The 12,256-nt window shown below is 36.4% G+C and overlaps 1 protein-coding gene across 1 annotated transcript; it reads left to right on the top strand.

Annotated features, from left to right (window-relative positions):
* Positions 1-2,592: 2,592 nt before the first annotated feature.
* si:cabz01074946.1 (CD48 antigen) lies at positions 2,593-11,952 on the top strand. The gene is made up of 6 exons (XM_058782921.1): positions 2,593-3,024; positions 3,285-3,599; positions 3,686-3,967; positions 8,175-8,297; positions 8,385-8,436; positions 8,517-11,952. The coding sequence occupies exons 1-6, from the start codon at positions 2,976-2,978 to the stop codon at positions 8,572-8,574; spliced, it is 879 nt and encodes a 292-aa protein (XP_058638904.1). The 5' UTR covers positions 2,593-2,975; the 3' UTR covers positions 8,575-11,952.
* Positions 11,953-12,256: the final 304 nt, after the last annotated feature.

Genomic DNA, 12,256 nt, shown 5'->3' with positions numbered 1-12,256 from the left:
TTTTTTTTTTACACTACATGAACTACTTTGATCTAGAGACTGACTCTGGACTGACTAACTCTTATGCATTTCAGCTGTGAATATAACGTGTGTCACAGTCAAATACACTTTCACACATCAGTGCTGCACAATACGGACGATTTACCAGCAATCCCAGGTGTCAAAATAACACTACACACACATTTATGCTTCAAAACCCGTGAAATAATCACTCAGAAGTGATGGAAACACTACAAGATTGTAGCTGAGCAATCAAGTGCTTTAATTTTTATGATTGTCGGTCGAAAAAAAGCACAGGAGAAGCATGTTTGTAACTCTGTATCTGTCGTGAATGTTTAAGATGTCGTATGTATCGCGTTTGCAGTACTTTAATCTAATGAATCGAGGGGCCTTTTTATATCGTTGGTTTACATTGTGTTGAAATGCACCAGCAAACTCACTGACTTTCTTCAAGCCGCTGTGGTTTTTTTTGTAGCGTTTCGTTTGTGCGTCTGTCATACATGACCAATCAAATGTGACCTTTACATGAAATGCAAAAACATGAATGTGTGCCAAATGTCATAACTGTGCCTCGGCGGCCGGCATTCTCGTGGCTGCACACACACCCTTTTCTTGCTGGTTAAAGGACAATGAGTTAACTAGTCCTTCACATTTCCCTAACCCAGCTACCAACTGTGGGTCATTGTAGTTTGTTCCTCCCTCCTTCACCTTTTGTACATAACTCATTCTTCTTTTGTACGCGCGTGTACGTCAGTGAAAGAGGGATTTGAAATGATGTAGCTGGTGACAGTTTAAGTTTTAGGCCTGATGCATGCATATAGGCGATGCGGTTTTGTACTTTGTTTTTTTTTTTTTACTCTTTTTGTATGGAAGTTAAGCTAATCTTTTAACATTTTCCCTTTAAAAAATGGTTTGTTGTAAAGAGATTTGTAGATTTTTGGTTATTGTGTGAAGACCTTTTTGGCAATTCATAATTTTAGAACTAAAAATGTTGCAGAATTTTTTTTTTTTTTTTTTAAATAAATGATCGACTCTACTTTTACAGAGTTTGGCTCCTTTTTCTAGAAGTATGTATGAAGTTGAACGTCTGATAGCAGGATGTTGATGGTGTAAGTGGACATGCAGCGTGTCTTTAAGCTGTAGTCACCAAGGCCACCTCAAATAAAAATGGTTTTAAAAATAGTTTTTTAAAACAGTGAATTTCCTTATCCAGGTATTTGTTATTGGTTAAAGTTATTTATTTTTTAAATGTTAACTCTGCTTCTACCCAGTTAAATATTTTAGAGCTTGGCTGCATAACTTGTATTTATAAAAATACTCATTGTGCTTTGATTGTATTGACTGATATGAGTTTTCCAGGTGTAGAAATCACACTTTTAAATCCAGGTTTTCCAAGAATGTGTATTCTAGTTCCAATTGAAAGCTGTTGTGGATGAATTAAAATTATTATTTTACAAATCATTATTTTAGCCCATTTTAACACACTGGTTCTCTTTGGTCATTTCTGACCAACAAAAAGTGACACCCTCACCCTTCCCGTCAAAATGGTACAAATCCTGATAAAGGATTTTTGGCATGGACATGATTTGAAAAGGTTAAATGGTCCTGAAAAAATTGTCACACTTGTACAGTTTGTGGTCGAAAATTACTTTATTGGAAACAAATTTAATCTAGTGGAAATATTTGGTACTGCGCCCAAAGATTATTTTTATTTTATTTATTTTTTTTATCAACCTCAAATTTGGAACTTGTTTAGATTTGTTTTTCATTTTCTTACAGTTTGAGTAAAATAATGTTACATGTTTTGCAAAAAATAAAAATAAAACATTTTAAAATATTTGTTTCTTAACTTTAAACTTTTATTTTGAATTTTACATAACTTAAATTATAATATAAATTAAAATGTAGTACATTCATTTAATTGAAGTTTTAAAAGGTCATATTTGACTGCCACCTGACAGGTTAAAGCTTTTGTCTCGTTTTAAGTCATCTTGACTTAGAAACTGTTGCTTTAAAAGGAACAGTTTAGCCAAAAAAAAAAAAGAGAAGTTTTCTTTCCCTCATGTTGTTTAAAATCAATGGTGTTGGGTAAAACTGTGATGATTCTCTGTATCCAACTCTTCAGAAGTAATATAAGTTTTGTGTTATGAATAATGTTAAAAAAAAACATTTCAGTAAAAACTTCCGTTCCACCACATTGTTAGTTTTGCATTCAAATATGGTTTCTCAAATCAGTCACACTAAGCATCAATGGTTTATAATACTGGCCAAACGCACATGATGTCTGACAGGAACAAAAAAGGGAAGACTTCAAGTGAACAATTCATTTTATGAGCACAACAGATTAACGTTTACAGTCACTGTGTATAAAAGTGACAAACTTGTTCTGCAAAACATTGTTTGCGCTCCACGGGATTGAAACACCATTGGGACGGTTCCTTTATAATTTGCTGTTGTAAAAACGCATCAGGACTAATGCGATGGATAAAGTTCAAGCTTCAGTTTCAGTCGGGAGTAAGCATCAGTAACATTTAACATGTGAAAACGTGGGTGATGAAGAGGAAGTGTCTCGTGGTTTAGGGGATGTACATGCCGTATTTAAGCTTGAAAAAATATATATGCTAGAGTTCTGACTGATGTAGCAACACTGTGATGTCAATCACATATAATGGGGTAGTCTCTTTATTTGATTCCCTAGAAGTGTTCCTTCAAAACCACCAAGGCTTCCTCCAACGCAACAATTTTTGTACTTTCCACCGCTCGTAAAATATCGGCTATCACAAGATACGCTATGAAAGGAAACACGTGTTTAACGCCACACTTCCCGTTTCGTTCAAGCGAACTGTTTGTAGCATGACTCTGAAGGAGTCAGTTGGCTGTGTTTTTGGATAAGGAGCCCCACAATCAGAAGAGGCGTGAAGGAAGGCCAAGAACTTCAAGGACCTCGTTGATTTACGCCAACAAGCCAACAAGCGATGAATCTATGTAGAGTTGTGCTGCTGTGTATTGTGTGTATCCATCAAGGTGAGTTGACTGGAATTCACTCTTATATCTTGCAGGGTTGGTTGTGTTATTGTTATATTATAGTTTGGTCCTTCGGACGAGATTACTGGAGAATATTTGAGAAGAAAATGAAATGTCTTTCAGTGAGAAACAAGAAAGTGAACCTAAATTCTGCTTCGTTGGAAACAGGGTGTTTCCCTTTTCTGCGAAACAACAAAGCATTTCCTCTCACATATTAGAGCATTCACACAAATCAACGTATCTGTGTTTATTTTTTGCAGTGCGCGGCAGAGAGGAATATATTACTGGTTACAGCGGCCAGTCAGTCATCCTGAAATCTGGAGCGGACCGATCATGGAATCTCACCAGAGTTCAGTGGTCCATTTATAAGAACACCACATACATTGCAGGTCTAAAGGACGGTGACGTGGTTTTATACAATTTCTGGAGACATCAGGGTCGACTTGGCATCAACAATGAAACGGGAGATTTAACAATCCGTAATGTGACGGTGAACGACAGCTTGACATACAACGTGGCTTTGGCCACCTCAGATGGCGGGCGTAAACAAGCTAAAGTTCATCTCACAGTTCAAGGTAAGCAATCTTTTGAGTATAGTCAACAATGTACTTCTACTTAATGACTGTCGGCCAGATTGAGTAACTGATATAATGTCCTGCAGAAAGTCTCAAGACACCAGACATCCAGATCCAGATGCTTTATTCCCTCAATGACAGCCATTGCTACATTGCTCTTGAGTGCACTGCATTTGGCCAAAATGTGAATTTGACCTGGGCGCCTGATGGCAAGTTCAGCGGATCGTATATTTCAGGAATCCCAAACTCTGTCGTCTCTTCGTTGGTTCTTTTCGCATCATTTAGTGGCAACAGAAACGTGACATTTAACTGTAATGCTTCCAGTGGTCAACAGACAGTGACCAGGCAAATGAGAGTGGGATGTTCAGGTGAGTTTCAACACATTTTTGCTTCTTTAGGATGTTGTATATTTACATATTAAGTCACACGCTTCCAAACAAGCCGGACTCCAATCATTCAGTCCACTTAAACTCCAACTCTTCAAGCTCACATCCAACTACCTCATTTTTGAGTCCTTTTCCCACATTTCAAAATCCAAACATTAGCCAATCAATAGAACCATGTTCCTTCTCTATATGTTGCTATTTTTCGGTAAACCGTTTAGTTTGCTTACACTACACTGATAGCACATCTCGGATATGTCTATGTGACGTCTGCAAGATGTATTTTTTAGAGTGTTTTCTCATCTGCAATGCGTCACTAAGACGTATCCTATAAGATGTCAAATAGTTGTTTAGAAAATGTCTTTTAAGATGTGTATGATTTAGAATGTAAGTAAAACTGACATCTTAAAGACGTTTATCAGATGTTTGTACACAGCAGATGCTTTCCAGATAACACAATCTTTGACAGACGTCTTGCAGACGTACGTGTGCTGGGTAGGTTATGCAAACTGTGTGCGTGAAGTAACTTTAAAGGGGTCATCGGATGTCCATTTTCCACAAGTTGGTATGATTTTTTAGGGTCTTCATGAAAAGTCAGTAACATACTTTGGTAAAAATTTCTCAGTGTAAAACAACACCCTTATTACACTGTCAAAACAGCTCTATTCACAGCAACCTGTTTTGGTGCATGTTCCTTTAAATGCTAATGAGCTCTGCTCACCCCGCCCCTCTCTTCTGTGGGGTGAGCAGCAGTTCTCATGAGACTGTACACTTTAGCTGAATTTAGCTGCAAAACTTGCTAACTAGCACATTGTTAGGAAAGGCGATTTGCAAAGATTCATAAAAAACCTTATACTTACTTCTTCTGGAGGTGAAGCTGGATCACGGATGATTTGCACGAACATAAACACATTTAGGCAGATCAGGGGCACATTCCCTTCAAAAACAAAAGTAATCCACTGCATCTTCAGTGTCTCAGATGTCAGGAGTAAATGATGACTGCAATGTTCATTATTACATCCAACAACAAAACACCTCAATCGCTTAGGAGATGTTCTTGTCTACACCTGCTCCAGCATCAAAACAATGGCATATTGTTTCCAGCTCACTCAGAGCGGGTCTAAAGTAAAACATCAGTGTCAATTAGGGATGGGAAGATTCCCTGATTCGCTGGGAGCATCGCCAAAAGTTAATGATATCGCGATGCATCGTTTCTAACGTATTTGCATCTGAAAAAATCTATTTATTTATATATAATTACTAGTGGATGCGCTATACTTTTATTAAAGTGACCAATAAACTGTGACCAATATTTTATATGTAGATTGATTGCTCCTCTCGAAACTGTGTCTCAAGCGTGTTCTTTCATCACCACTGCTGCGTGAATATGACGAATCACAACACTGCGGAGACCTGAGGAAAAACTGGGATTAAAGTCCAAAACTTGACTTGAAATAACCTAACAAATCAATCGGGGCTAAAGCAGTTCCATAAACAACAAATTTAATTCACACAATCTGAATTATACAATAAAAATATAAAATATAACAACAACAATAAAAATATAACTAAATAACTAAAAATATAATAAAATACCTAACTACATAATTACTATTATTGTTAGAAATTGCAACAAAATAGAAATCTAAACTTTTGAACTGCGGGTTTCGTCTGGTCAGAGGAGAACTGACCCCCGACTGAGCCTGGTTTCTCTCAAGGTTTTTTTCTCCATTCTGTCTCAGAGGGAGTTTTGGTTCCTTGCCGCTGTCGCCTCTGGCTTGCTCAGTTGGGGACACTTCATTTCTAGCGATTATCGCCGATTTGATTGCACAGATACTATTTAAACTAAACTGAGCTAGACAATGACATCTCTGAATTCAATAATGAAATGCCTTTAACTGAAAATTGAGTGTTTAATCTTATCATTATACATTACTGACACGCTATCCTCCAATTTGATACTGTTAAGTGCTTTGACACAATCTCTATTGTTAAAAGCGCTATATAAATAAAGGTGACTTGACCTGACTTGACAATCTAACTAATTTATGCATGCTTATTTATAAACAGATCTTATTGTCAATCATGGATCAAATCGATCCACCATGGCAAACAGAGAATATATCTGTGCTGTTTAATGCGTTAAGAGACATTGTGTTTTCCTCAGTGCACAACTGACATGTCACAGGTATATTTTTCAAGTGTATATGTTAGAAAGTCAAGCAAACATATCTATTTTACTGTCAGGAGTGGACGAGACCGCGAGAGCAAAGAATAGGGGCACAATAATTCAGAGTAAACTATATGTTTCGCTAAAATATTTGTTGTTGGGCATTAAATGTGTCTTTATGGAATTTTAAACCTACATATAAGTGTATTTTTATGATAGCAGTAACTGTAAAGGGACTATTGTAATGGGTAAATCAAATGTAAGCTAGTACAGTACTAACTACTAAGCTCAAATGAGTTAATGTGTGTTTCTTATAGCAGTTAAAATAGTCATTTTTTTAATTTATTTTCATTTTTAATTCAGTGATTTTTAACTTTTAATTTAGTTATTTTAATGCTTTAAATAGGAATTTTAGATTGTAATGTTCTAATGTTCTGCAAACTATAAAAGGTACAGCTGTCATAAAACCAGGTTACCATAGACCAGGTTAGTTTCCCAGCGTAAGTTGCCACAGTGACTAAGCTTGATCTAGGCCTATGTTAAATTTGCTTTAGGGAACCAAATCATTTGACAATGAGTCAGACTAACTGAAATAAGCCTGACTAATTTGGTTAACTTGTTTTATGAAAAAGTGATCTCTTGTTTTTGAAAAGTGATCTCCATTGCATCGTATTGCATTGTGTTGAATCGAATCGAATTGAATCGAAATCGGCTCGTACTGCATCGTAATAGGGGTGAATCGTATCGCATCGCATCGGTAGCTGCTTCATATGTATCTTCAATGTATCGTATCGTTGGCTATGCATCGAGATGTGTATCGCATCAGCCTCAGTCATGAGATGCACATCCCTAGTGTCGATCAATAGTCGTGGGAGGGGCCTGGGTCTGTGTGACGTACATCAGGTCAGAATCTGTGAATGGCTTGATCAGAGAAAGGGGTTATTATTTTGGGGGATTTAAAAAAAAAAAAAAAAGCACTGGGTGGATTTCTGTCATTATAGGGTGGATGTATACACACAATTCCAACACACATTTATATTCAAACACCATGTAAAAAGTGAACACTGCATCTGATGACCCCTTTAATTATCAGCATTTGTACTCTTGGTGCGTTGAAGTCCTCCTGGGAAGTTCATATTAAGATTTGGGAAGTCGTAATTACCACATCAGGTGCATTCAAGTCACTTTGGTCTGAAAAGATACATAAAATTCAAGCAATTTTTTTCTTTTAACTCTACTTTGAAAACCTGATACTGCATTAATTGCATCTGTCTGACACGCTCTCAGCTTGGAAACTCAGGGCTTAAAGAAATTTAAGAGTTTGGTAAATACGACTTTGTGGTGGCATTCAAATGCAGTCAACTCCTAAATATGATCTGTCCAACATGACTTGAACCAAGTGTGCCGCACACGTCCTATATTGGTCATAACGTCTGCAGTAAAATAGCACATACACTGAACAGGAGTGAAACTCACTTGTATCGAGGGCCCACATTTGCGTGCGCTATCAAATTAAATGTACTTTGCATGGCTAAAAGTTTGGCTGTATGCTTGCACTAATTGCTTGCATCAAAACATGAATATATTTTGGCCTTGAGGTGTAAAATGTTGACAGTGAAATCTTTGAATGCAAAAGAAAGCGGTGACATTTGAGCTTAAACACATAAAACCTAGCTCTGCTTAACACATCTATTCAAACCTTGAGCTATTTATTTATTTTTTATTTATTTTTTTTTGGTAAAATGAATTAAAAAGTACAAGACAGTTGGAAGTTGTATTTTCAAACTTTGAAGTGTTGCTAATACCTTAAATGCTATTTACTTGGTCTTAAAGAGTCTTAAATAAAAACCTGCCGTGATCATTTGAAAAGGGCCTTTACTGACAGCAGAGTGAAGTAAGAGACATTGTTCGTGACAGAAGCGGCCTGTAACTTCACCACACTGGACAGTTTAACAGGGCAAGGCCTTTGAAAAGTGACACATGCAAATATATGAAGTTGTTTTTTTTTTGTTTTTTTTCTAGAGGAGCAGCAGAAGTATGAAGTCTGCACCGCTTGCAGTTCCTGCGCTTCCGCTGTGCTATGGAGTATTCTGTTTACAGCTGCAGTTGTTTTGCTCTCTGTATATGCAATTATAAAAAATAAAGGTAACAAACATATCTTCTAATCATCTTTACATTGCAATGTTTACATGAATCATATTGTCTTCATGAACTGTGATTGATGTTTTCTAGGCAGAATTCTAGATGCTTGGTCTAAAAGTCCCTGCAATTTCATCCAGAATAGGTAACATCACACCACAGACATCACAGATGTAATGGACTCGGTTTACCGCGGTACTTATCTTGGATGTTTGTTTTTTAAAGCACCACCAGTTTCAGTCCTGGCTCCCGTGGTGTTCAAAGGAAACAAACCGCGGCATAAGAAGAAGAAAAGTCCTCTTGCATAAGCTGCAAATGAACAGTTTTACGTATTACTCTATGGAAGAGAACAGAGATGGAAACTCGAGTCTGCGACTTGGATCAAGTCACACTTAAGTTGCATAAATAAAGACTTTGGACTTGACTTGGACTCGTGACTCATGAGACTCGTAAAAAATGCTAGTCATTTGGTATAGGAGTTCATATAAATGTATCTCTGAGGGGAACTGGCTGTCTTTAGAAAAGTTTAGATGGTATTTTCTTTTCATCTTGCCTCCGTATAATGCATATTAAATGTAGTGTTCATAACCGCAGCGCTGCTTTGTTTATAGCGGTAACCAGATAGCACACGTACGTCTGCAAGATGTCTGTTAAAGATCTCTTGATCTGGAAAGCATCTGCTGTCTACAAACGTCTGACAGACGTCTTTCAGATGTCAGTTTTACATGCATTCTAAATCATAAACATCTTAAAGACATCTAATAGATGTCTATTTGACATCTAAAAGGAAATGTCCTATAGACATATTGCAGATGAGCAAACACCCTAAAAAATACGTCTTGCAGATGTAAATGCAGACGTCAAATACTACTAAGCTCAAATGAGTTAATGTCCCAGATAGCACACGTACGTCTGCAAGATGTCTGTTAAAGATCTGTTGATCTGGAAAGCATCTGCTGTCTACAAACATCTGACAGACATCTGTAAGATGTCAGTTTTACATACATTCTAAATCATAAACATCTTAAAGACATCTAATAGACGTCTATTTGACATCTAAAAGGAGACGTCCTATAGGCGTATTGCAGATGAGCAAACACCCTAAAAATACGTCTTGCAGATGTAAATGCAGATGTCAAATAGACGTCTCCTAGATGTACGTGTGCTATCAGGGTGTGTGTTTCTTATAGCAGTTAAAATCGTCATTTTTAAAATTTATTTTCATTTTTAATTCAGTGATTTTTAACTTTTAATTTAGTTATTTTAATGCTTTAAATAGGAATTTTAGATTGTAATGTTCTAATGTTCTGCAAACTATAAAAGGTACAGCTGTCATAAAACCAGGTTACCATAGACCAGGTTAGTTTCCCAGCGTAAGTTGCCACAGTGACTAAGCTTGATCTAGGCCTATGTTAAATTTGCTTTAGATAGCACACGCACGTCTGCAAGATGTCTGTTAAAGATCTCTTGATCTGGAAAGCATCTGCTGTCTACAAACGTCTGACAGACGTCTTTCAGATGTCAGTTTTACATGCATTCTAAATCATAAACATCTTAAAGACATCTAATAGATGTCTATTTGACATCTAAAAGGAAATGTCCTATAGACATATTGCAGATGAGCAAACACCCTAAAAATACGTCTTGCAGATGTAAATGCAGACGTCAAATACTACTAAGCTCAAATGAGTTAATGTCCCAGATAGCACACGTACGTCTGCAAGATGTCTGTTAAAGATCTGTTGATCTGGAAAGCATCTGCTGTCTACAAACATCTGACAGACATCTGTAAGATGTCAGTTTTACATACATTCTAAATCATAAACATCTTAAAGACATCTAATAGACGTCTATTTGACATCTAAAAGGAGACGTCCTATAGACGTATTGCAGATGAGCAAACACCCTAAAAAATACGTCTTGCAGATGTAAATGCAGATGTCAAATAGACGTCTCCTAGATGTACGTGTGCTATCAGGGTGTGTGTTTCTTATAGCAGTTAAAATCGTCATTTTTAAAATTTATTTTCATTTTTAATTCAGTGATTTTTAACTTTTAATTTAGTTATTTTAATGCTTTAAATAGGAATTTTAGATTGTAATGTTCTAATGTTCTTCAAACTATAAAAGGTACAGCTGTCATAAAACCAGGTTACCATAGACCAGGTTAGTTTCCCAGCGTAAGTTGCCACAGTGACTAAGCTTGATCTAGGCCTATGTTAAATTTGCTTTAGATAGCACACGTACGTCTGCAAGATCTCTTGATCTGGAAAGCATCTGCTGGTCAAAAGGAAATGTCCTATAGACATATTGCAGATGAGCAAACACCCTAAAACACCCTAAAAAATACGTCTTGCAGATGTAAATGCAGACGTCAAATAGACGTCTCCAAGATGTACATGTGCTATCAGGGAGCAAACTATGTTTAATTGCTGTTCAAGTGCCACCTGCTGGCAGAGAGTGAATCTGCATTAATTCAGCCTGTCTGCTGTTTTGTTTCTGCAGATGTTTTATGTAGAATAGTTAAGACTTTACAAAACTAAAGTCAGACCATTTTGTTTTTGCTTCAAATTTCAAATTATACAATCCAATTTAGATTAAAAACTGCTCATGCTGGATGTATGCAGCCTCTTTGTTTGGATTGTGTTGTGTTTAAAATACAGCGGTTGCCTCTAATTTTAAATTGAAAAAGAGCACAGACAAAGCCTTAGTTTGTTTATATGATATTTATTTATTTCATTTTTATAATTCATTTGATTAATTGGGGTTTGTTTTAAAATGTAGTTTTGTTGTTTGACATCATTTCAATTTTTCAAAGAAATGTGCAGCATTTTATTTGACAATTGATAAATGGACACCTTTTCATTTCTAATTTGTCTTAAATTTTGTTAGTTTTTTTTTGTTGTTGTTGTTGCCGAGAAAATCATATCGTGAAATCAGTATTTCAAAACTGATTTAGCCTCAATTACTAGCTGAAAGAACTGTTGCTAATAAATAGAACAAAGACTTGAGACGTGACTTGGACTCCGCTTTAAAGACTTGAGACTTGACCGACTTGACCTCAAAAACATGAGACTTGACTTGGACCTCAGAGACTTGTGAACATGTCTGGAAGAGAACATCTGGCATTATGTTTGACAGTTTTTGTTTTTTAAGAAGTTCCATTTTAAAGAAAACAATATGCGGAGGTTGTGTTGGTTTGACCTCATTGGATGCGGTCTGTGAAATGTGTCATCTGTCACCTGTGTGCATGATCATTTCTGGTACTTTAGGCAACATTTTCAAAGATACAAAAAATGGATGTTGAAAGATCTGGAGGCTTGTGCTCCTTCAGTTTGAACGGACATGACCCTTCTGGTACTGATGTCCTTTAAATCTGGACTCAGCATGGCAGCTCTTTTATTTAATAAATCGTTTAGCTTCTTTGTTCAAAAATGCATGTGAAGCTTATTTTTCTATGCAATTACTAGCTGTTATAATGAATTGTAGCAGTATGTGCTCAGTGTGTCACAGTATTCTTGACAAGTCTGTGAGTGCTATTTTTGTCTTGTCAATGGGAAGTTGTCAATGTTTCATAGAAATGGACACATGACCTCAGTTTCTGCGTAAATACTTCAGAAACTGGTTCCAATAAAAGGATATTCCACTGAATTTTAACACTTCTCCAAACTGCCCAGTGACTTTTTTTCAGAATTGTTTTCAAAGTTTTATTGATATTGTGCTTTTCTTTGACTCATCGTCACTTGGTCACAGAAAGAACATGAGAAGACAAATCAGAACAATACATTTAAACAAACAAAATACAAGGAAATACCAGAGTAACTTATTCTAACTGTAACTTTTTTAACATGCCAAATGACAGAAAAAAACCGAGTGCCCACAAAACTCCAATAAACCTTATAACCTGTAAGTTTATGAAAATGTAATGCAATGCATTTACTGCCTCAGATGGGACTGTTTTAATGT

The sequence above is a fragment of the Onychostoma macrolepis genome, chromosome 07, assembly GCF_012432095.1.
Source record: "Onychostoma macrolepis isolate SWU-2019 chromosome 07, ASM1243209v1, whole genome shotgun sequence".
Lineage (NCBI taxonomy): Eukaryota > Metazoa > Chordata > Actinopteri > Cypriniformes > Cyprinidae > Onychostoma > Onychostoma macrolepis.
This window is presented reverse-complemented; position numbering and strand designations above follow the sequence as displayed.

Bases quoted from the DNA above. Each gene is read 5' to 3' on its own strand.
- si:cabz01074946.1 (XM_058782921.1), top strand. From the start codon at position 2,976: ATGAATCTATGTAGAGTTGTGCTGCTGTGTATTGTGTGTATCCATCAA. The intron at 3,600-3,685 runs GTAAGCAATCTT...AATGTCCTGCAG, and splicing joins AGTTCATCTCACAGTTCAAG to AAAGTCTCAAGACACCAGAC. The intron at 8,298-8,384 runs GTAACAAACATA...GATGTTTTCTAG, and splicing joins TGCAATTATAAAAAATAAAG to GCAGAATTCTAGATGCTTGG.